Source organism: Marmota marmota, unplaced genomic scaffold (genome assembly GCF_001458135.2).
Source record: "Marmota marmota marmota unplaced genomic scaffold, marMar, whole genome shotgun sequence".
Taxonomy (NCBI): Eukaryota; Metazoa; Chordata; class Mammalia; order Rodentia; family Sciuridae; genus Marmota; species Marmota marmota.
Genome location: NW_026000229.1, coordinates 23,313,963 through 23,339,912, shown reverse-complemented (window position 1 = coordinate 23,339,912; position 25,950 = coordinate 23,313,963). Strand labels below are relative to the sequence as shown.

General features: G+C 34.7%; 1 protein-coding gene and 1 long non-coding RNA gene across 12 annotated transcripts in view; one reads left to right on the top strand and one right to left on the bottom strand.

Moving 5' to 3' along the window:
• The window catches only part of Tcf12 (transcription factor 12), a 339,696-nt gene that overhangs the window by 161,169 nt on the left and 152,577 nt on the right, over window positions 1-25,950 (top strand). For all 11 annotated transcript variants that reach the window (XM_048793154.1, XM_048793153.1, XM_048793152.1 and 8 more), the window contains one exon: window positions 9,890-9,992. In XM_048793154.1, coding sequence (XP_048649111.1) covers window positions 9,890-9,992 — 103 coding nt within the window. The remainder of the gene's footprint in view (window positions 1-9,889; window positions 9,993-25,950) is intronic.
• LOC125613318 lies at window positions 1,611-25,045 on the bottom strand. The gene is made up of 3 exons (XR_007343846.1): window positions 24,588-25,045; window positions 11,983-11,988; window positions 1,611-1,622 (listed from the first exon to the last, which is right to left on the bottom strand). It is a non-coding gene; the product is annotated as an uncharacterized LOC125613318 (long non-coding RNA).

Sequence of the window (25,950 nt, the reverse complement as noted above, 5' to 3'; positions counted from 1 at the left end):
GTTTTTGGAAGTGGATCACAAAAATAGCCTTCCAAACAACAAAATAATTTGTATACTGGCAATATTTGGACAAGTACCATAAATTCATGTATATTGTATTTTCTGAATAGATTTTCCTATTTAATCATACTAAAATTAATTTATATCAAAACTGAAACTGTGAAGTGTTCAGCTGTAATAAAAACACATACAATAAAAAAAATGTCAGTCTCCCTGTTAAGGTGGTTCATTACATATTAGCACTGGATCAGTTAAAGGATAATAGAAATTTAAAATAATGATTACTAAGTGGCTTTTTCAGATGTAGAACTGACTCATTAACTGTAGCATTGTTCATTTTTAATCTTCCTTAGTTTAATACTTTTTCTTAATCACCTACTAGGTACCCATTAGCGTGCTTGTTACTTGTGGTAGAGCTGAGAGTGATTTGACATAGATCTCAGATAAGTGTTATCCAGTCAGTGCACTTCTCTTTTCCAGAGGAATGTTAACTGAGTAAGACAAGTCTGTCTGTCTGTAACAAAATATCTGATCAACTGTAAGGTTTATTTGGGCTCCCAGTTTTGGAGGTTTCAGTCTGTGGTCTGCCAGCCCTGTTACTTTTGGGCCTGTGTAAAGGCAGTACGGGTGTCGGGAGGAAGCTGCTTACTTCATAGCAGCCAGGAAGCAGAGAGAGAGGAAAAGGAGCATATGGTCCCAGTGTCCCTTTCAAGGGCACACCCCAGTGATCTCATTTCCTCCTAATAGGCCCCACCTCCTAAAGATTCCACCAACTCCTAATAGTGTCACAAGCTGGGACCAACCCTTTAATACAGGACCTTTGAGGGAAATTTATCTAAACCATACAACCTTAAAGCTTTTGTTTAAAAAAAAAAGCATAGCCTTATATATTTAGATGTTTATTTTGGTGATTTATCTTAGTGATAAGTACATAACTATAATAAGGATACTTTTCTTTTAAACTTCATTTATTCTTATTTGTTTTATTTCCATTTTTTTCTCACTTTGAGATTCAGGCATCCTCTGGAGCTTGCTGTGGCTTTTGGCAAATTTTATTGGTTTTTGCCCTTAAAGGTGATTCAGTTTCATAACTTAATGTGAAATCTTTTGGCTCTTGGAATAACCAAAAGTCCCTGTTTACTTGTTCAAACCAGTTAGGTATGTTAGTACCTGATAAGCCTTCTTTCTGATAGTTACTACTGTTCTATTAGGAAACAGATTGAACATTTATAGAGTCTTAAGCTCTGCAGCACTTTAAAGATTTAACAGTTGAAAACTCCCTCCCTCTGTCATTTATTGAGCATTTGCCATGTATGTGCCAGACATTGTTCTGATAATTCAGTTGTGAAAAAAGAAAAACCAGACATGGTCCCTGCCCACTTAGAATTGTAAGATATAATAATCTGTAGCTGGAATGATAATGGCTAGCATTTATTATGTGTTTTCTGTGTTCTGGGAACTTAAGTGCAACATATATTAACTCATTTAATCCTTTTGCAACCTCCTGTAAGGCTAGGGTAGTATTATTATTATCCCTATTATACAAACAAGGAAACATAGGCAAGAAAGATTAATTTGCTCCAAGTCAAACAGCTAGTATGTAGCAAAGGTGGAGTTCAGATCTGCCAGTCTGGCTCCAAAAAATTCCACATTTCTACTACGCTGTACTATGCAATTATAACAGATAATTGTGGCATAATTTAAGCAGATAATTAAATATGCAATTTTAAGAAGTGTGAACAGGAGTGTGATGAAAATGCTTACTGCCTAGGGAGCAGAGAATGAGCTCACCTGATTTGGTCAGGTTAGGATCAGGGAAAGCTTTTCTGGTAAAGTATATCTTTATTGAAAAAGTCTTTTTTCCCATCCCTTCCCAATATTGAAAAGTATTAGAATATTCTAAAATAGAATTTAGACAATTGTTTTCATACAAAATTTTTTTAAAAAATGTTGGTTACATTTTTCTTATGGGCTGGGTGAAGTAATTTTTTAAAATGAGCTATTTAAAAACATAACCCCAGGTAGACAGTGTAAAATGCCTGTAATCCCAGTGACTCAGGAACCTGAGTCACAAATTCAAGACCAGCCTTAGCAGTTTAGTGAGGGCCTGTGCAACTTAGCAAGACCCTGTTTCAAAATAAAAAATGAAAAGTGTTGGGGATGTGGGTCAGTGGTTAAGCCCTTCATAAGCTCATTATTCAGTAAACTCACCTCTTCCAAATTAACCCAGGAATAATGGCCATATGCCTGTAATCGCAGCCCAGGAAATCCTGAGGTGGGAGAATACTTGAACCCAGAAATTCAAGGCCATCCTGGGCAATTTAGTGAGACCTCATCTCAGACAGAAGGGAAAAGATCATATGTTTTACTTCTACAAAATACCAAATAAAATAAATAGAGCTAGATTATTGGTATAGGTTTTTTTTTTTTTAATTTTGTGATGGAACAAAATACTTGATTATGTGCTAGTTTAAATATGGAAGCAGCTTTGATTGATCACTTGGGGTCTACTGTCATAGTATAGCAGAGATTAATGTTTCTAAATTTCTTGCACCATAAAATGAGCCTACACAGAAGTGTGAGATGCTTTTTATAGAACACATTTCATAATATCAAAGCATTTATGAAGTGTTACATACTCACAAATGAACCTGAGTTATAAATTAAATTTCTCTATGTATCAATTTTATTATAATGATTTCATTGATTATTAATCTCTTTAGTGTTTTTCCCTTTTCCATTCCTTCCCTTCTTTCTTCCTTCATACTAGAGATTGAACACTGGGGCTCACTGTTGCTAGGCAAGAACTCTACCACTGAACTATATCCCAGTTCTACAAATATTTTTATTTTTGAGATAGGGTCTTGCTAAGTTGTGGAGGTTGGCCTCAAACTTGAGATTCTTCTACCTCAGCCTCCTGAGTAGCTGGGATTACAGGAGTGCAGCACAGTGCCTGCAAAGTGCTTTTAATTTTTATCATGAGATCAGAACAGGATATATTTTTTTGTGGTCAGTAGTATACTGAGAAGCTAGTCTAATAAATGATTCCGATAGTATTGCTTTGCCTTTATTTTATTTTTCAATTAGGAATTATTCTTTCTTTTAAATAACTTTATTTATTTATGTGGTGCTTAGGATTGAACCCAGTGTCTCACACATGCTAGGCAAGCACTCTACCACTGAGTGACCCCAGCCCTTGCTTTGCCTTTATTATGGGTATCATCTCATATATGAAAAATCTCATACTTATTAACAGTCTGCTGTTTTAAATTCCTGGTTATCTAACCTATATCTTTTATTGAGGCTCTATGAGAAGTTATCTTCCATTAAAAAAAACATGCATACATAATATTATTTTGCTATTCTAATCACTTTGGATTTTCTCTTAACTGTGGGATTTCTTTCTACTTTTTGCTTATCTGGAAATTTGTGTTGTTTTAATGTGGTTCTGGGGTGGAGCTTGGAAGGGATCTCTGTCTATGCTTGAATTTCTCTTGAGTTAGTCAGGTTTTTTTTTGGGGGGGGTGGGGTACCAAAATACCTGAAAACAGCAAATTAGAGGAGGAAAAGTTTATTTTGGCTCACAATTTCAGAGGTTCAGTTCATGGACAGCTCACTTTGGGGCTGAGGTGAGGCAGAGTATCATGGGGGAAGGAAATGGTGGTAGAGCACTTTCCATTGTTAATAGTGGCCAGGAAGCTGAGAAGCCACAGGGAAGATGAACCTTTCCAGGGCACACCCCTTTTGACCCATCTCCTGGAGCCACATCCCACCTGTTTTCAGTTACCACCCAGTTAGTCCTTTCAAAGAAGGATGAATTGATTAGGTTTCAGCTCTCACAGTTCAATCATTTCACCTCTGAACATTTCTGCATTTGCATAGGAACTTGTGTGGGAAACCTCATATCCACACTGCGGTATTCTCCCCCTGGCCCCCAAAAGTTTATGTCTATCTCATAATGTAAAATACATTTAGTTCATATCCAAGAGTCTGGATAGTCTTAACAATTCTAACACTACCCAAAAGTTCACATTCAGTTTTACTTGAGACTCGAGGCAAACTCTTGACTTTGAGCCCTTTAAAGATCAAAAACATGTGACATATACAACATTTCTTTTTCAAAGGGAGAATATAGGCATAGGAAGACAGGATGTGACCAAAACAAAACCAAAACCCAGCTAGACAAACAGGTCTTGTAATGTCACATGCATAATCTAGGAAACATGGTGTTGAGATGCTCTCTAAAGGGCTTGGACAGCCCTATCCCTTTGACCATGCTGGTTACAGCCCACATGACCTCTCTTTTTCAGTCTGGCTATCTCTGCTGCATACAGCTATCTTTGTCAGACAGTATATGTTACTGGCATCTCTTAACTCCTGGAGTCTCTGTTTCAGCTTTGGTTTTACCTACATAGTTTCATACCTCACCCTGTATGGGTTGTCTCTGGAGATTCTGACCCTCTTACTTATTGCCTGGCCTCCTTTATCAAAGACCTTTCTTAAAATCTCAGTGGGTGCCTCTTTGACCTCGTAAGTACAGCATTCTGCATTCCTGAAGAACCAGCACCAAGCAGTGACACCAAGGTCTGCTGCTAGCTCACATGGTAGCTGGGTCCCCGGGTATCACATCTGCAGTGGCCTCTGAGAAGCTTAAAACAACTGCCTAGGCCCCACCTGTTCAAGGGAGGTGCACTGGGTTCTCAAAGGAATTTTTCTTTCAGACCCTTGAGTCTGCGGTGGATGTGGTCTTAGAAATTCCTGAAAGGTCCTCAAGCCATCCTTACCTTTTTCTCCGTGTAAACTACTTAGCATCTCTGTCATGACTGTAATCTCTACAACAAGCAGACCTTTCTTGACCCCAGTCTTACAAACACTTTTCTGGCCAAATCTGCAAGTTTTAAAAATCTTTCAGCTCAGCCTACAGAATGGGAGAAAATAATTACCACATGCATCCCAGAGCATTAATATCCAGGATATATAAAGAACTCAAAAAACTTAATACCAAAAAAACAAATAACCCAATCAATAAATGGGCAAAGGAACTGAACAGACACTTCACAGAAGAAGAAATACAATCAGTCAACAAATATTTGAAAAAATATTCAACATTTCTAGCAATTAGAGAAATGCAAATCAAAACTACACTGAAATTTCATTTCACTCCAGTCAGAATGGCAATTATCATGAATACAAGCAACAATAAATGTTATGGAGGATGTGGGGGAAAAGGTACACTGACACATTGTTGGTGGGACTGCAAATTGGTGCAAATTCTATGGAAAGCAGTATGGAGATTCCTCAGAAAAACTTGAAATGGAACCACCATTTGACCCTGTTATCCCACTTTTCAGCATAATCCCAAAGGATTTAAAATCAGCGTACTGTGGCAATAGAGCCACATCAATGTTTATGGTAGCTTAATTCACAAAATCTAAACTATGGGACCAAACTAGGTCCCCTTCCACAGCTGAGTAGGTAAAGAAATTGTGGCATATATGCCCAATGGAATATTTCTCAGGCTTAAAGAAGAATGCAATTATGGCATTTGCTGGTAAATGGATGGAACTGGGGAATGGAGAATATCATGCTAAATGAAGTAATCCTTTAAGGACAAATGTTTTCTCTGATATACTTTGGATTAGACAGAGAAGAGTGAAGGAAGGGGAGAGGGTATGGGGGTAGGAATGTTAATAGATTAAATAGGACATTATTATCCTATGTGCGTGTAGGATTATATGACTCTACTTTATGTACAAACAGCAGAATGAGAAGTTATACTTCATTTATATATGATGTGTCAAAATGTACTCTACTGTCTGGAATAATTAATTAGGACAAATAAAAAAATTAAAAATTCTTCAGTTCAGGGCTGGTGCTGTAGCTCAGTGGTAGAGTGCTTGCCTAGCATGTGTGAGCACTGGATTTGAGCCTCAGCGCCATATTAAATAAATAAATAATACAATAACATTATTTAAAAAAATCCTTCAGCTCTGTTTTCTGCTCCTTTTTCTCACAATAAACCTGGCTAAAAACTACCAGCAAAATCCATGCCACTGACTGAATGCTGTGCAGCCTTTAATTTTTCTCTACCAGAATAATGAGTGTATCATTTTAAAATTCAGCATCACACAGTCTAAGAACGTATACAAAACATAGACAAGTTTTTTGCTAGAATCTAACATGAATGGCCTCTAGTCCAATTCACAGTAAAATCATATTTTCTCTGAAATCTCATGAGCACAGTCTTTACCATCTTCATTTAAAATTTTTTTTTTAACTTGTAAATGGACACAATATTTTTATTTATTTATTTTTATGTGGTGCTGAGGATTGTCCTCATGCTTGCGAGGCAAGTGCTCTACCATTGAGCTACAACCCCGGTTCTACTGTCTGCATTTTGATGTTTTATAAGGTCTACTTAAAAAAATTCTAAGGCTTCTCCAGCCTGCATCTTCATACTTTTGCAAACTTCTCTCACAAACCAGCTCCAAAGGCTTCTGAATCACATGGTCAGGCTTCCATGGCTGTGACCAAAATACCCAAGGAGAACAACTTAGAAGACAGAAGTGTTATTTGGGCTCACGGTTTCAATGGGGAAGTGTAGGCTGACAGCATTCCTCTGTTCCTGAGGTGAGGCAGAATATCATGGCAGAAAACTGTTCAGCTCATGGTGCCAGAAAGCAGATAGACTAGCCTCGCTCCATCTGTCTACAATTACCATTTAGTTCATTCAAAGTAGAATGAACTGACTAGGTTACAGCTCTCACAGTCCAATCATTTCACCTCTGAACATTCCTGCATTAACAGAGGAGATTTTGGAGGATACTTCATATCCAAACCATAGCATTTCTTTTCCATATTTGAAAGAGATCTTTATTTCCATACTGTCTTAAGTTCTTGCTATTAGAAATGTTATCCATGAACTAGCAGTATCAACTTACCCTTTAGAAATGCATCTCAGGCCCCATCTCCAACCTTATGCATCTTAACATGTATTTTAACAAAGTCTGTGTTGTGGGGTAGGATTCTTCAAGTTTGCAAAGCACTACTCTAGGTATCATCCAGCTGGATGATTCATTAACAAGCTAATAGATATTTATGGATCTTTCTAGAACTGACAGTAAAAATGTGGCCTATGGTAATCTTTGTAAATTATTTCTAAGTATTCATCTTGGCTCACTAAAAGTTATATTCAAGGTAGGATCACAACAACTTTGTAGAATATGGATAGTGAGTAATCTCAAATAGACTTTGAAGTGAGGTTTTGTTCTAACACTATGACAGGCATTTCTGAGTCCTGTCTCTGTTCCCTTCTCCAGTAGCAGCTTGCATTTGTAGACGAAGAACTATTTCTTTCTTGCTTCTTAGGCAATAGATTTTAAAGGAAAATGTATTCATTAAGATGAGCCTCTAAATATGTGAGGGGGTACTGTTTAAATTTCTATTAATATTTATTTTAAATCTGGCAATTATGCCTTATTTTTTAATATATGGATTAATAGTATATGCATATATGGTCTGGGGTTGTGACTCAGCGATATAGTGCTCGCCTAGCACATGTGAGGTGATGGGTTCGATCCTCAGTACCACATAAAAATAAATAAATAAACAAATGAACAAATAAATAAATAAATGTATTTTGTCCAGCTACAATTAAAATTTTTTTTTAAAAAATAGTATTTGCATATAATAAATGAAATGACAGTTATTGAGGGCTCATATTCAAATCTTATATGTAAAGGAAAAAAAAGCTCATACTTTAGACTGCTACTCTGTGATGTACCATGCCAGTCCAAGATTTTATATGTGGAATTGTCAACCAGTTGAATGCTGGGAAATAATATTGTAATAAATTCTGTTCTATTTCCTGGATTATGTGGTTGTGTGTGAATAAAGGACAGTATTTACTATATATTGTATGGTTGAAAGTTAAATGTTCTTTGGTCTGGGGACAGAAAGTCAGCCATGTTAAATGATACTCTATAAAGTTAATAAACTATGTACAATAATTTGACAGATCATAAATATGTATCTAAAATAGATTATTTGTTTGCAGGTGCTTTAGGAAATAATTGTAAGTCAACTTCAGTGTTTTTATAGTTGTGAAAGGAAAAGAAAGCTCTTTTACTAGTACTAGAATGAAGAGAAGTAAAATTGAGGAATGCTGAGAACATAATCATTTAATTAACCTTTGGCTTTCAAATGTACTGTGAACAATTAGTTGATGTACAAACACATTGCAGTTAGCATTTTTCCAGGGTAATATTGTTTATGATAATAAGCATTATTTCAGTAAGTGTTTTATAGATTTTGATGCATTATTTTGACCTTGTGGCTAAATATGGCAGTAGGAATGGGTATCAGAGAGAATATCCAGATATTTGCAAGTTCATTTTAAGAATAAAAGTAAACTTCATGAAGTGGTCTTTCTGGAAACCATCCTATTTTGTATACAGCTTCTGCTGCTTTTGGCTGTCCCATTTGGGACTAGGGTTGTGGTTTTTGAGGGCACCCTTGTGGTCATTACCAAGTTGTAAATCTTACCCACATACTTCTTATGTTTGTCACATGTGTTATCAGTGATTCTAAAGAAGATAGAAATGAAACAGATTCATTTGGGAGTTAGCACCCTCAGAAGAATAGTTTTAAAACTGCATGGCAGAAGGAGTTGTGACATGCATCTATAAGCAGTTGTAATGATTTGATAGTTACTTAGCTCTGGGTTCCTAGCCCTTTGGTTGAACTGTGAACATGCTTACAAAGATAGTGAGGCCTATTTCAACCCCATTAATGTCTTCTTGAATGTTAGCCTGCAGTTTGGATAATGATAAATGTTCAGTGACTGATTTTATAGTCCCAGGGGATTCTGGGTGGTTTCTGGTTTCTGTGAGGCAGAGCAATTTTCTCTCTTACTTGGACCTCTTCTAAGTGTTTTTTTTTTTTTTTTTTTTTTTATCTTTACTATGTGGTTTTAAATTGGCAAAGGGATAGGTATCATATGCATTTTCAATTAACTGTTATTCAGATACTTGTTTAGAATCAATATGATTTTGGAGGTGATACTATACTTTGTGTAAGAGTCTGAGAAGCAGGAGTTTTTCATTAATAGGGATTTTGTAAACTTTATCTTGCCCGTGTTTTGCTTTTAGAAAATCTGGTAAGCTATAAAGAGAAATTTAGTAATAGCTGTGTGAAATGATAGCATTAGCTTTAATGTCTTCATGGTGTTTGCAATTTCTTTTTTCAAACTTAAGCATTTAAGTCAAGTCGGTTATATTTATCAATTGTTCTTTTTTACTTGGTTAAGTTTCTACTTGTTATGCAAATAGTAAAAGAAATATAAACAGACCTTTCTTGTTAAATAATTGTTTGCCATTTAGGAAAGAATTTATTCCCAATATACTGATTGTGGTTATTTTTAGTATTTTAAATAACACTAATTGCCCAATCCTTTGTTCATAAGGTGCAAGAGCAGAGAAAGAATAGTGATAATCATTTTTTTTTTAATTTATAAGAATTGAATGATCCATAGAACTCTCCTTTTGAATGTAATGAGATCATAAAGATAATTTTAGTAATAGTTTATAGAATTTTGATAGCTCCTCTCTCTTGTCAGAAGCACTGACTAAAAACATTGGGTTTATGGTGTTTTGTTTTCAGAAACTTAACTTTTCTTTAAGATCAATCAATAATTTTTTTTTTTTTTTACTTTAAAACCTTAAGAGGAGGAGTAAAAGGAATACTATGCTATTCTGCTTTTAAATGATAAATGAGGATCTTGGTTAGGAATAACTATTTGTAAGTCTATGTATTAATTAGGTGAGTGTCTTTATGCTCAGTTAGTACTACCAAATAATCTCTTTAATACTCTGGTCTTTTTCCCCCCTAGGGTTTTACAGACAGCCCTCATTACAGTGATCACTTGAATGACAGTCGATTAGGGGCCCATGAAGGCTTGTCCCCAACACCTTTCATGAACTCAAATCTGATGGGTAAGTTGGTGATTCTCTGCAAGTATTCTCAAAGTCCCTGTGGTCAGAGAAATTTTTAATTCCCTTGTTCAAGAAGGACACGTAAGTATCCCGAACAAATTTTCTGAGTTTCTAGAGGCTTCTAGGGCTTTCCTGGGTTCAGCTTGAAGAACAGCATCCAGAAATTTGGAATCTTCTTATAGATAATGCACTGTTGTTATTGGTATCAAAAAGAAAATAACAGTATTTTAACTCACTTTTGACAGTGTCTGTGTTACCTCAAAGCATTGCATATTTTCTGTTTTCTGGGACAGGTGGTTAGCATTATTTCAGGGGTGCTTGTAATTTACTGTTTGTCTTAATAGTTGTATGTATGTGGTAATTAAAAATATGACAGGACAGTGATTTTAGGCAGATTTTACTCATATTTGACAGTATTTCTTTTGGCACTGTTTGATTAAAAGCTAATGGTATGTTTAGTTATTGTAGAGATTGTGTTAAGCACTTTAATTCATGTTGAGGATGCTTAAAGGTTTGGTCTGCAAAAGTGAAATGTACTTTGCAGAGTAAGACCTATCACTTAAACCTGATATTTATGTTTTGGCAAAACCTTTATGGTTTTCATTCTTCCTCTCTCCCTGCTGCTTGCAGAACATCCCACCCCCACCCCCCCACCCCGCCTTTCTCAAATGAAAGTTTATTGTTGTTTGTTCTGAAATAAGCCCAAGTTTTGGTTTTTTTCCCAATTTGGATAGTATTTATATATATATATAATAAATATATATTATATATAAATTAATAAATTTATTTATATATATAATATTATTTGTACATGGACATAATACCTTTATTTTATTATTTCATTCACTCATTCATTTTTTTAATGTGGTGCTACCTCACACTGAGCCACAACCCCAGCTCCTCCTCCTTTTTAAATAAGCAGTAATTTGACCTTTTTTCAAAACTTGATTCAAAAGAGTCTGTGTGTTTCATGATGTTATTTTTCTTTTTGCTATTGCTGTGGCTGAGCACATTACAAAGGCTTTATTTAATCTGTTTTACTGATTGTCATTGGTGTCATGTAAATATGGAAGGATTGTGTAATTGACATTGATTTCATTACTTATTCTGTTTCTTAAGGACATGACCTATATTGTGATCTTAGAATTGTCCTTTTGAGACACAGTCTTGCTAATCTAAGTGGATTACCCAAATCCAAAATCCTGGTGGTCTGCAGATTCTTTCTAAATGGTTTTGCTCTGAACAGTCTTTGTTTCTTTCTTCTGTCCTCTGTAGTGTTTAGAAGACAAAGTCTGATGTTCTAGTGTGTATTTTGCCTAAGGCAGTTGACAGTTTAAAACCAGAATCATTGAGTGTGACACAAGAGTAAAAAAAAACTAATCAGCAATAAAACTTGGTTTTAAAATCACAGTTTGTTTCAACATAAGCACAAATGAAAATCATGGCATTAAATATATTATTCCAGGTAAAAATCAAAGTTGAATTTAAAACAAAATAATTATTTGGTCATGGAAAACAGTTTTTTAAAAAAACTTACTGAGTTTGCCATCAAAGTAAAATAGACTAGACCCTCCAAATAAATTCCTTTTGCATTTTAACTTGACCCTAAGTAGTATTTAATTTATATTAAGTATAGTAGGGCAAGTTAAAATCAATGTTTTTGTAAATTAGCATTGAACTAAGCTTCCTTATTGAGGCTATCACTCTGCATTGTGAAAAATAAGAAATTGCCCCTTTTCTATTTATGTTCTTACCTTTATTTGTTGCTCACAGAGATGACTCTTAGACCCAGTAGAATTGCATCACCAGAAAACTGAGAGCTAAGGTGACTATTAAAATTGTGGGGGACAAATGTAGGAATTAAATATAGTTCGGGAGGTATTATGCATGCCAGTCTTTTGTTATAAGCAGCTCTTGACTGTAATTCTGTAAAAAGTGTATCTGTAATTCAGTTTGAGGTAACATTTTCTCATTTGGAACAATTATGAACATGTGCCTGTTTCTTTCTTCAGTTTTCAAATAATTATTGGAATTACCTTGTTTAGTTGATCAAATAGATTTAACTATCAAAATCAGACCATAGATTTTGGTTGCAAGTTTTAACTACCTACTTTGAAAGGATTTATTTACATATTAAAAAGGGAGAAGTAACCCTGAAATGATTAAGCAGATATATTCAAAAGGGTTTGTCTGGTACTTGGAAAGGTCTTGGTTTACCATGCTCATTTCCTTTATTTTCAAGAAAAATGATTAAATGAGTACTTGAGTAGAATGACTTACTGTAAGTAAGCATTCTGCATGGTAGTAGCTTGCTTTTGGAAATGAATGCCTCTTAAATGGCAAGTGCAGCTCTGTACAGCAACAGGCAATCTAACTTGATGTGAACCAAAGTAATTGAACTGTTGGATTCCCAAACATATGTGCTTACAGTACTAGACAGGGTTTAAATAAATAGATTCACTTTTCTAGCTGTTTGATAGTTCAAGGGAGTTTCAGACCGAAAACCTGGATTATTAAAGCTTCGATGATATGTGTCTGGCAGTATTAGAAGCGTTTGAACTGCTGATTCCTAATTGTCACAACAGGTAACACTTGGGGGTGGTGTGGTGAATGATGAATGCTCAGAAACACTTAAAGCTAACAGTAAAGCAGTAACACATTTTATCACTGCTGTCATCATGTAAAAAAACTATTAAGTGTATGTGTAGGGTCATACATCTAGCAAATGTTGTTATTTTTTGAGTATTAAGTTCAGCCATAAGCACATTTGCCTGAAGAAATAGTGGATTATAAAGTGCCATTGTCTTTCATGATGGAGCTTTCAAACACTTTAATGATTTTATGCATTACAAAAATGAGAAATTTTGTCTAACAGGGGTTGATAATGATTCAGTAATGAACAGTTTGCCACAGAAAGTACATTTCTATATTCATTTAGATATTTGAAGTGTTTTATTGAAAGTTAAAAATTACTATGCTGGATTAGTGTTTCTTTTTATGAATTCCAGAATTATCCTATTGATTTGTCAATATGGTATGGCTTGTCTTTTTAGTGAAATAAGTCTGTTCTTAGCATCAAACAGCTCTGTGTTATATTAAAACTTTGTGCAAAAACCTTGACCATAAAAGTGAATTACAGAATTATCACCAAATAGCCTGGTCTTTTTCTACCCTCTTCTAGCTTTTGCCCATTGCTACACTTTTGATCCCCTTATTAATTTATTTAAAACTTGTTTTGCTTTACGTGTTGGTAATCAATTATGTTTGTGGTGATGATAGGACCAACTCATTAATTGAACATAGGAGCAAATTCTGTTATATAATTCATTTCTAAGTTTTTTACTAGCTCAGCATTTTCCTTAATCATAATTATGAAGACAATGGTTTTGAAAGATGACCATCAAAAAAGTTCACATAATGAAATAACTTTTGACATTATTATATATTTTATGTCAGTTGTCCCCCCTTAGAAGTACAAATTGTATCTTAAAGACTGAAAAAAGAAAAAGCTATTTAACTTTGCTTTTAGTAGTCCGCTGCATTCCAATTTCATGTGCTACATAAAATTCTTTTGTAAAAAGGATCATTAGCTTCTAGGAAACTGGTTTTCCATGGCACAAACTACTGAAAAATATTCTTGGTCGTATGAAGGACAAAACAAATAAATAAATAAATGATAAAATAACAGTACTTTGGAATTGCTGTGTATGTGTTTGCTATGTATGTTTTTATAACTCACTTTAGATAGGTATTTTAGTTAATTTAATAGGTTTCTAATCAGTAAATCTCTACTTACAGATATTTGACTTATAAACAAACCAGCTGCCCCTTCACCATTAGAGAATTGCAAAATAAAGACAGTGAACTATCTCTAAACACCAGTTAGAAAGGCCAAATCCAGAATACTGACAACACCTAATTCTGACAAGAATGTGAAACAATAGGATCTCTTATTTGTTCATTTTACTGCATAATAATAGAACCACTTTTTAAGACAGTTTGACAAATCCCTATAAAACTAAATACACTCTTACCGTACAACTCAGCACTTTTGTTCCATGGTATTTTTTTCAAAGAAGTTGAAAATTTATATCCACATGGTAATCTGCAAACAGGTGTTTAAATCAGCTTTATTTATTTTTTATATATATTTTTTTAGCTGTAGGTGAACACACAGTATCTTTATTTTATTTTATTTTATTTTTTTAATGTGGTGCTGAGGATTGAACCCAGTGCACATGTGAGGCAAGTGCTTTACCCAGCCCTAGCAACTTTGTTTATAATTACCAAATATGGAAGCAACCAAGATGTCCTTCAGTAGGTGAATGGATAAATAACAAACCATGGGAACATTTAGGCAATGAAATATCATTCAGTGCTAAAAAGAAATGAGCTATCAAACCATAAAAAGACATGGATGAATCTTGTGGATTATTGTGTGAAAAAAGCCAATCTGAAAAGGCTATATAGTATATAATTCCAACTATATGGCATTCTGGAAAAGGGAAAACTATCAGTGAAAAAATCAGTGGTAGCCAGTGCTGGAGGGAAAAGGAGGTTGAATAAGTATAGCACTGGATTTTTAGTACACTGAAACTATTCTGTACATTTTAATGATGGAGACCTGTCTTACATATCTGTCTAAACCAATACTTAAGTGGACCCTAATGTAAACTATGAACTTCAGATATTAACATTGTGTCAGTATAGGTTCATTAGTTGTAAAATATGTATCACTTTTGTATGGGAAGTTGATAGGAGGCTATGTCTGCGTGTAGGTACTAAGTAGGTAGGTAGATAGGTGGAGAGTATATGGGAACTCTCCTACTTCCTACTCAAAATGTTTTTGCTAAAACATCTCTAAAAAGTTAAATTATAACAAACTCTGGTGCATTACAAATTTAAGATTTTCAGAAATATTTTTCAAGTGATTAATACAGATGAGTCCTTTGGGGAGAATTTTTTGTATGTGAAATCTGTAATAAAAGCAAATCACCCCTTGCTTAAAAAGAGGTTTAAGATCGAGAACCTACATCTCAAATTTCCCATTTTGCTTCATTGTGTCAGTGAATCTGGCTGTGGGGTATATTTATCTGCTGCAAAGTCCACTGATGCATGCAGAGCTGAGCAGAATACAATTTTCCCCAGTGGGTCCTCTTTCTCAGGGCATTTGTAGCTGTGCTGCTGTGTGTGGGGTCAGCAGGGAAAAGCTGGAGGGGCTAAGATGTCAGCTTTTGTAAAGCTACTAACACACTATTTTAGGAAAGGAATGGGACATCTGGCTTTAAAATGTGTGTGTGTGTGTGTGTGTGTGTGTGTGTGTGTGCGTGCGTGCTTTATATGTATAAATATATAATTTCCAGTAGGACAGTTAGTTGTAAGTGTGCACAGTAATGTTTACTAATATTGTAAACAGAGTAACTTATTAATGTCTGTGGTATTTAAAGACTGATTATATAATTCTCTGTAGTTTTTTTGTGCTTTTCTGTTAGAGTATTAGTTTCTATTTCTTTTGTCCTGACATTAGATGTTTTTAATTTGTTATTGTAACTAGTTAATTTAAACCCAAAGCCTAGGAATGTTTGTGGGTTGATGTAATGTTATTAGTTGTTCTTACTTAAATCATTTGTATGTTACCATAAATCACAATTGTACTTAAGTCAGCCATTAAGATTTCCTATTCATTGAAAATGAACATGTAAAGTGGTGGTATATAGAAAGTTAATTTTAAAGAATACAGAATGGCTACCAAGTAGCACATGCTGGAGAAAATATTTTTAAATTTAAGATACAAATAGAATTAATATTTCTAAGCAGAATGTGTGTAGATCACTGGTCTTAGGATAACAAGTTATGATATTTGGAAAAAGTGAAAATTAATCTTAAATTACCAGTAAATTGTACAAATACAGCTTTCTCAGCATGGGTTCTCATGATAGCATAACAACATATAATATATCTGATTAGTGTTATAATAGATTGCCTTGAAAAAGAACAGTTTTAAGGATTAATAAAGCACACAGTAGGAAGGATTTAATTAACATGATCAGTCTAAGTTTAAAAAGAAGTGAATATTTTTCTTTAGCACATTATTAAAATTTTCTTACTTTAAAGAATCATGTTTTAAAGCATTTTAACTGTACCATAGTTAGGGAAAAGGACCACACTTTTGCTTTGAAAACACTAGCAGAATAAATTAGAGTAGTATGTGTGTTTTTAAGATGGAGTTTGCCTGTTGCAGAACTGGTGAGGAGTGAGTTGACTCCTGGTTGCCTTCTTAGTGGATTGTGTTATCTCACCATGAACAGAGGCATAGAGTAGCCAAGTCCTAGTGAGTTTCAGGACAAAAATTGATGAAAGCACACTAGTGGATATAGCTCTTCCTAAGAATTTGTTGCAAGCGTATGTATGTATTGTGTTCATGGGTTTGAACTCATGTATTACATTTTCATTTTTAATACAAAATCTAAACAGATTCAGCCCTATATGAGAAGTTTAAGTCATCTTTTCATAGTGCCTGTTACTTATTTCCTCAGTGACTACAACATTTGAATTTGGTTGAAAGTTTGTTTTTAATTGGGGAAACTAAGTCTTTTGTGTCCACCCCCCCCCCCCAAAAAAAAAAGCCAAGCGTAGAATGTAGGCTGCTGCTTCTTGTCCCATTCCACAGAACCCCTTAAGAGACTTAGTTGGTCTTTATAAATTTGGGGGCTGGGCCTAGATGGCTGCATTCAATGTTGAGAGCTAAAAAGGAGCTTGGTTTACTTCATTGTACAAATGAGAAAAACAATTGATGTTAAGAAGATTTGAATCCCTTAGAAGATTCAAGTTCATAATGCAAAAAAAAAATAATAATAATAATAAGAGAGCTCATGTATAATGGCATGATTTGGAGTAAACATATTTTATATACAGAGTTATGAAAAATGGTGTTGTGAATGGATAATTATGATTGTAATGCATTCCACTATTGTCATGTATGTAAGAAATGAAAAAAAAAAAGGTTTCAAGTTCAGAGTATTCCCATTAATATTAATGTACCAAGGTGGAAAAAAGCATGTTGTGTTAATAGGAGAGTCAAGTCCAGTGTGGTGGTGCATGCCTGTAATTCAGCAACTGGAGAGTCTGAGGCAGGGGATCTCAAATCTGAGGCCAGCCTCAGTAACTTAGCAAGACCCTATCATTAAAAAGTGAGTGGAGAGATGGGGGTATAGATCAGTGGTAGATGATCCCAGGCTCATCTCGCTAGCACCACAAAAATAAAAGGAGAGAGTTCTTTACTCCCAAAGAAGTGAGAATTACACCAATTATCTTTGTTGTACTTGCTTTGGCAGCACATCTACTAACATCAAACAGCAGTTGTATAGTTTACTAAGCTAAAATGGGTCAGTGAACAGAAATGAAGGATTTTACTGAGTAAAGAACAGGATATTTATTTAGATCCTGTCCCAGATGCATTGTCTGGTGTTAGTCCCATTTACGGATTCTTGTAATAGAGTGATTTTTTAAAAAATGATCTCCCATTTCTGGCTGACTCTGATCCACTCTAGCTTTATTTGTTTGTTTATTTTTAAGACAGAGTTTACCTGCAGAAGAAATGGCTAGGGTTGAATTGATTTTTGGTTGAATATTTTATTTCATGGTGACAGAGGCATGGAGTAGCCAAATCTTATTGAGTTTCAGGCCAAACTTTATGAAAACATAGCACTGCATACAGCTTTTCCTAGGGATTTATTGCAGGCATAAAAAAGAAATTTTAAGATTCACTGAAGGTAATGGCAGTTGGTTTCCTCCCTAGGACCTAAGAGAGAGGTAATATAGACTCTAGTATTTGGTGTATTCATGTTGAAGGAAGAGGACACGATGAGGAATAGAGAGATCTGTTTCAGCATATCTTGATAAGTTCATAGTTTGCTTTTGTGGAGTAGAGGAATAAATAGGTTTGGTTTGTTTATCTTGGAAAGAATAACACTTCTAAGTAAGAGAGGGCCAAGAGAAAAGCATTACCTCAAAGTGTCCTATGAACAAGTGGCCAGTTCCCCCCACTTCCCTTTAGATACCAGAGAAAACAAAAAACTCCGGACACAGGAATATTTTTAGAGTAATAGTTTTTTATTATCCATAATGTGATTTAGAAGGAAAGGAAATCCACTACCCTTCCTCAAATCTTAGGAAAGTGGGAATGAGAAATATTCTGGATTTCTTTTTCTTTTTTTTTTTTAGTTTAGCTTAAAAAAAAAAAAAAGCCTTCTAACAGCTGGCTCTAGACTCCAGATATGAGTAGGAAGCTCTAGGTCTGGGAATGTTCTTGGTGTCACCATAGTCCTCTGACCTGACCTCGGTTGAATTTTCAGGTGATCTGACTTTGCAGTGATCTGACACTGTAGTGTAAAGGTACCCATACCTCAGGTAGCTTTTTCAGTGACAGGCCCTGGGTTAGTTCTGCGGTAAAATTTGGAGGCTCCTTTGGCAGATAGCTTGGAGAAGTGAACACTACCACTTGGAATGCCCTCAGCTGTCTTGCTAACCATGAATCATTGTACTTGGCCAAGCTGCAACTTGATCTCCACAGCTGTTCAGATGAAGAAGCTGCTACTGGGCAGCTTAGATTACTGCATTCTGAGTGTTAGCAGTTAAGGTTCCGTCCTTTCAGTCAGGTCTAGGTGGCCTTGATTTTCTGTGGCAAACCAGTGGGCAGGCAATTCATTTGTGAGGTTGATTTCCTATCACACACAAAATCTAATAATTGTTTCCTGTGAGAGTTTAAATATACCATCTCTCCATGTTTTATTGAAAGCTTTCTATATGCTAAACACTGTGTTTAAGAGTGTGCGAAATACGATGATAAAAATGTTGTCTTCAAAACAATTAGTAAGGATTCAAACCTTGTACTTAGTAGGCTTATAATGTGTATAAAAATATAACATCTGGAATGTATGTTCCAGGCTTAGCTGTAGGAATACAGTGCTTTTGATTTGAATGGGGAAAAAATATATGTAAACTCATTTAATGTAAAGCACAGTATTCATATTGAATCCATTTTCAATTATGAATTTCACTTTTTCATGGCATAAAGCTATCAGATCTCCGCGTGTAATTGTCCAGAGAATAAAGTCTATGATGCTCAGCCTGGAACTTAAAGATCTTCATTTTCTGCCTGAAGCCACTGTTGCTGCGACTATATCCTCAAGCTCCTCCTCCTCCTTTAAACTCTTCCTCCTTTTTTTCCCCTTACCTCTATGAAGTACTTTACACCCCAGCTGAATCCTAGTGACCCCCTCCCCTGTTTTCAAAACTATTGTGTACTTCCAGGTTTTTGCCTTTGCCTGATGACATTGGCCTTTTATTTATCCATCATACATCAGCTCACATTTGACATCCGTGACTTATTATAGAGGACAAAAACACTGCTGCTTTTGTATTTTAACACTGTACAACCTGCTGAGTAGCATATCTTATTATCAACTCTTATTAGAGAGTTGTGTACATTCTTTTTCTGTTGAAGTATAAATTACTTGAGGGTAGGTCTCTTTGTTATTTCATTTTGTGTCTATATCTTTTAGTGTATGCCTGAAATGTAGTGACACTTAGTAAATAAAATGGCATTTCTTGAGTGGCTGTCCCTTAACTTTTCAAAAAAGGAGTACTATAGTTTAGCATCATGTCAATCAGAAGATACAGAACTACCTCTGAAAGTAAATTTAGAGGTGAAATTTGGCTGTGGTCCCAGAGTCTTTGGCTCTGTGGTAATGACTTTTGTTGGCAGATTAAATTTTGAGGACATTTTTTTTTGCCTAGTAACTAATTTTATTTTTGTGATATGTTTTTGAAAGCATGTTTATTTCAGTAATAATTGATTATTTATTGCTCTGTGACATATGAGCACATGACCATACATGATTTTTTCACTTACTGCTCCATCAGGAGCTTATTAGTAAGGGAAGTGGTTGCAGTTGGCAACTATCCCAAGGTACTTTTAGCCAGTGAAAAAATATAGGCAGTGATTAAGTGTACTGTAATGTTTTCATGATAATTATATGTATGTTACAGGATTGGTTTGAGAATTAAAGGGCACAAACTATGCATCAAATTTAACATAATACCTAGCACATTGTTAGTACTCAAACATGTTCTGTTACTAATAAATTAAAATTTGTACTGACATTTTCCTTAACTTTGGGTGAAGGTCATTTTGTTTTAGTTAGAATCTTATCATTCTTCTTATGAAAACTGTTATTTAAACAATTGTATAATTCATAAAATGGTTTTATGAATAACAGACATAGGAAAGCTTGCAGATTTTTAAATGATTTTTATTTTGTGAAGAGATTATATTTAAGTCATCTGTTCACAGACAAATGGGATATTAAATAAAATTTTATTGTTAATTTTATTGACTCATTCTTGTCTGTTATCTTTGTGCTATCAATTCTTGCAGTGCAGAAGGCTTATCTTGTATTCAGTACAATGATCAATTTAATTGGCTCTGCAGTGTTTAGGATGAGGTTGCTTGGCCAGGATATATTTGGCATATGAGGAAGGCAAGCTTCAATGTTGATTATAACTCCGCCTTGTCTCCATTGTGTTCTTTCTAAGCACAGACACAGCTTGGTCCCCTGGCAGTGACATACAGCAAACGTCAATAACAACCTTTGTAAATGTTAAATAAAAGAGCAAATTGAAGGGCAGTGATTCATTAGGAAAGAATTTTGTCTGAGCAAATTAACTCCTATTCCTGTTAACCCGTGTTAAAGAATCACTGACTGTCTCTTGAGTCTTTGGATGTGATTGAACTAGAAACTGTACAGATGAAGGGCCTCTCTTCTCTTTAATGGGTACTTGGGATCTGTGGTGTGTGCTTTTTATTCAAAACATCTTTCTTTGTTTCTTTACTATTCTTTTAAAATTATATTCTGATAATCTGGCCAATTTGATCAAGCTTCAGATGTTTACCTTAATTTGTAGTGCAGCTACCAAAACCCTCTAAATTTCTTGTCTGTGAAGATTTTTATTATAGATTTTAAGTTCTGTTGTTGTATTGTACATATGTGTGTTAATTCTTGAAACCAACCTATGTGGATCAAGTCACTAATCATTCCACCTCAACAGCCTTACCAGGCAGACAGCCAAGGTACCAGTGTATTCTCAGATTTTTGTATCTGTTGTATTTTGCATTTCATTTCCAATTTGTCTTCTCTTGCCTAATCATTGCAAAAGCATCCTGTATGACCTCAGAGTTGTTGGCTTTCTAGAAACATTTTTTAATACTTCTTTCACTAGCCAAAACTTGAATTTGCATATTTTTGTATGCACATGATTTTTATCTGAAAATATTTTATTCTTTCTCTAAGGTACACTTAAAAAGAAATTCTTCAGATTTTCAAAGCTAGCATATTTTCTCTTCTTGGGAAACATGTTGTATATCTATTGACTGCTTTATCAGAACTCATTTATGTGTTTTATTATGTACTATAATGGATTCATCATGAATTTGCTGTTAATGAGGAGCTTTTTATTTAATGTATACTTTCATAGGTTTTAAAAATATCTTCTACATACTAGACACCATATACTATTAGTCTTTGTAGTCAAGCATAAGTGTAAACTAGTAAAATTTTAAGTTCCTTGTTTTATACTTGTATTTTTTGTGCACAAATGAAAAACATATTTTCTTTTCTTCCTTCCACTTCAGCCAAACAAGCATCATTGATCTATCATTTACATAGTATATATTCATCATGATGCTCCCCTGGTAATCCTAAATAGGAACTACTTTCTTCTGCTTTGTCATAGTACTTTGTTTATATCTCTTGGAAAATAAGTCAGATATTTACATTACTACATTAAACTTTTTTTTTTTTTGACTCAGCTTTGTTTCTGTTTCAGAACCTCAAACAAAAACAAGCATTCATATATCCCATCAACATTTCTTTCTACTTCTTGCCATAAATCTTTATTTCTAACATTATTTACCTGCTTAGTTTGAACTGTTTCATATATGTACACTTTTTCTCACGTTGTTTCCTCTAACTCCAGTGCCCTTGTGACATTTCCTTGCCTGATTAATTCCACCAGTTCATTTGTCAATACTTAACTGCATTCTGCCATTTTCAAGGCGCTGTTTTAGCCACTTACTTGATCTTATGTTGGTAATGAAAGCCATAATGACTTTGTGTCCTGGAATTTTCAGTTCATACTTTACCTTTCCTAAGAAGGCTTGCCCAAATTCCCAACTTGGATTAGTGTTTCTTTGTTTTGAAGATAAAGCCACTGCTAAAGATTTTTTTTAATTATTATTTAAGATTTCTTGAGGCAGTTTATTTGGAATAATGACACAAAGGTAAGTAATTGCATCTCATGGTAAAATTCCTTTTTAGTCTCTTTTAATCTCTCATTTCTTTCGATTAAGTAGACAGTCTCTCTGTTAATGCAACTCCACTGCCTCTCTTAGCTTTTGATCCTCTCATTTAAAGGAAGAGACACAGGCCTCAGGTTCCATGTCTCAAGTAGGAAGAGTTTCTGTATATGACAGTTGCAGCTGGTTTTCCATTATGCTGTCTTGTAGTTTCTCACATACTTCAGTTTCCATGTATCTGCTTCTACTTTGTTCCACAAGAACTTAACATTTTTTCTTTCAGTGACTTGACTGAAGCAAAAAATTGATGTGAAGAAAACATAAATGTGCAGCCATGGCAAACAGTGCTGAAAGTAGTCTGGGGTTGGCTAGGGAGTTTGGGAACGAGTATACTTGGGTATTAGTGGTGTTGGTGTTCTTTCCTACAATTCTGAACTGTTTGATGGACATTTTCTTGGTCAGATGATTGAAGCCTTCTTCATGTGGCAGATCAGACAGAGAGCCTTGGTGTTCCTAGACTTCCCAGGTATTGCAGGTGACAGTGCATTTCCTCTACAGTAATGAAGAAAACAGAGTCCCAGGAAGTTCATTGTGCAGACCTTCCACCACTAATATCCTGACAGTATGCTGACATTTTCACCAGAACAATATCTTGGCTCTCAGAACTATTTGTTTTTTCTTAGAGTGATTCTACCATTATCATGATTGACTTAGCAGGAAAAAACTACCAAGTGGATGGGAGAATCAAATGGTGTGGTGATACAGATCCCACCAGGGACAGATAATCAACCTTGCCCAGGTATAGTGGGCTGTCCAGATTACAATAAAAAACTATTTGGGGCCTTTATGTGCCAGGGACACCTGAGAAAACCAAATGTGATTTGAGGTCTGCAGTGTAACCAGCGGTTAGTTTTCCTTTCTGTATTGGAAAAGTCTAAAAATAAAACAGAGGTTAAAACTTTATGATATTCTTTAATGTTTGTTGTATTGGATCCAGCTGATAAGCCCGAATAAAATTATAGGACTTCTGGTATATAGTTGGTGATATGATGCATCTCGTTAACTTAAGGCAAGCAGCATGTGAAGTAATTAATATTTTACTGTTGACTCTGGCAAATCTGTGGGTATAATGAGTGTGAGACTCATGCAATGCTTTAGTTATGCATTAGACTTTAAACTTCAAGACTAGCTAACAGTAAATTTCTGAGCAACCCTGTTGTTGAGCTAGTTAAGTTTTGCTTTATTACTTTTTAACTAATAGATAATTTCTAGAAAGCAAGGTGTTTGCCCTTTGCAGTGGGAATTTAATACTGTGTTTTTGACAAGCGTAGAATGTGCTATACTTTAAAATTCTTTCCTGCTTAATTATGTAGTTTTAGAATTATTTTATAACCCTTTAAGTAAAATGTATACATCTTCATAACATGTTGTAAATAGAACTATTCTCAGCTTGTTTTCTTTGTGTAAATATAGAATTGGAGAAAAGATTAATCAAGTAGTTCCAGTGAATATGATGTTTTATAATGTTTAGATTTGTCATACTTATGTTTAAAGAATCTGGTTTTTCAAATTGAGACCTTGATGATCTCTAGTGCTTTGTTGTTTTTTTTTTTCAAAAATGCCTTCTTGTTATATCATCCTTATAATCTGATTAGCAAAACTTGATTGAACTCTACATTCTCTTTGTATTATAAAACCAAAAAGAAATTCTGAAAGAGTTGTTTTGCTTTCATAGTAATCTCTCCTCCCCGCTCTGCTCAAATATAGTATGCTCTGTCTCAATCTTATTGAAGAATTGCTCATGTATATTGCTTTAAGAAACAGAACAAAAATTATTTCCTCCCCTTAATCTGTATATTGGAAAAACTTGAGTTGCTGGGAGTTAAATTTTTATTTCTCTGATAGTGTCAATCTTTTACTCCCTGGTCAGATTTCATCTTTTTTCATCATTAATGTGCATTAAACCAGATCATATCTACCAATCTTGCTTTATTATCTGATCATCTTGTTCCCTCAGTGAGTCCAAGAAGGTCACAGTGGGGATCTCTATGCTACATGTTTGTCAATGATTAATGGAAATTTCCTGTGATAAGCAGCACAGGATAACCATGGATTATCAAGATTCTTTGTAATTGGCTTTAATTATATTGGTCCAGTGTGGCAGTCTGTTGTCTGTGTTGAGGGGATGGATAAGGTTCTTTCCTCATGAATATGAGTTCAGTCTTTCCTATTATCTCTACTCTTCTTTCATCTCATTTCTATCCATGCATTTAGTAAATGTTTGTAAAACATCTGTAGAGTACAATAAGTTCTCTGAAACTTCAAGGAGTCAAAGATGACCAGTGAACATTTTCAATGCTAATAGTTTTTCATAATCCACAGTTGACACAGATATAAGCTTTCTTCAGTAGGGGGAATATCTCATTTAAATACCATACAATTTATATATAATTATTTTATCCCCCTAGATTTCATCGTCTTTTAGAATATCTTCCCAGTGCCTCCCACACTGACTCAAGCAAAGTGAGCTTTCCCATTGAGTTTGAGAAGTTATTTGTGATATGATTAAATGCACAAACATGAGAATGTTGTAAATCAGTAGTAAAATTATTTACCAAATTATTCAGTGGTCATTTCAGTGGAAGTGTAAGAATTGATTTAGGAAACTATTTCTAGAGACAATAGTGCCCCCATGGAAAAAGGCAGTCTTGTTATTCACTGTACCGGGGGTGATAATTGGCATAAAAGATTTTGTTTTGATCAGTGTTACCAAATCCTAGGAGAGCCATCTGATAGGATACAAAGTGTTTTTGCTTTGGTGGAGACTTAAAATTAAGTACTTTTCCTGAACATCAGAATATGAAATTAGAGCAATTTCATGTCCTTACTAGAATTATTTGAACAGGTGTTCTATTTTTAGAAGGGGTCAATGATCAAGGATACAGCTCCATTTTTCCTGAAATGATCCTGTGATTTGGGAGGGATTCTTTATAGAGTTTTGTTGAGTTGTATGTAACTCATTTGCTTCTCTTCAGTATATTTTCATTACACTTTGTCAGCTTCTGATGTGGGCTTCTTGTAAGTCCATTTTCTTTTATACTAATAGTGGATATATCTGATTTTCCTTACTGTGTTGTATACCTATAAACATGTAGTTATATTACTTCTTCGGTAATCAGATGGCAAGAAACAGGTAGCTTTATTAAGTCATCAGATTAGAATCAAAATCACATTTAACTTCTATTGTTTCTATATTTGACTAAAGGAAAAGAAGGTCACATTTCATTAAGAACTTTCATTGTCCCAGGCACTGTGCAGAATGCTTTTTAGCTTTGTTCATTTAATCTTCATAACCCTATGTGAGAGGATTTGCTGTTGTTTTTAAAAATCTTTGAAACTCAGTGGGGGTTTTTGCTCATTTTTTTATTACTCCCTGGTAACCATCATTTCACTCTCTGCTTCAGTGTTTTAATAATAATTTTATAGAAATGGAATTCACATACCCTAAAATTCATTCTTTTAAAGCATACAGTTCAGTAGGGCTTTTTCTTTTAGTGCATTCAGAGTTGCACAATCATCTTCACAGTCTAATTTCAGAATATT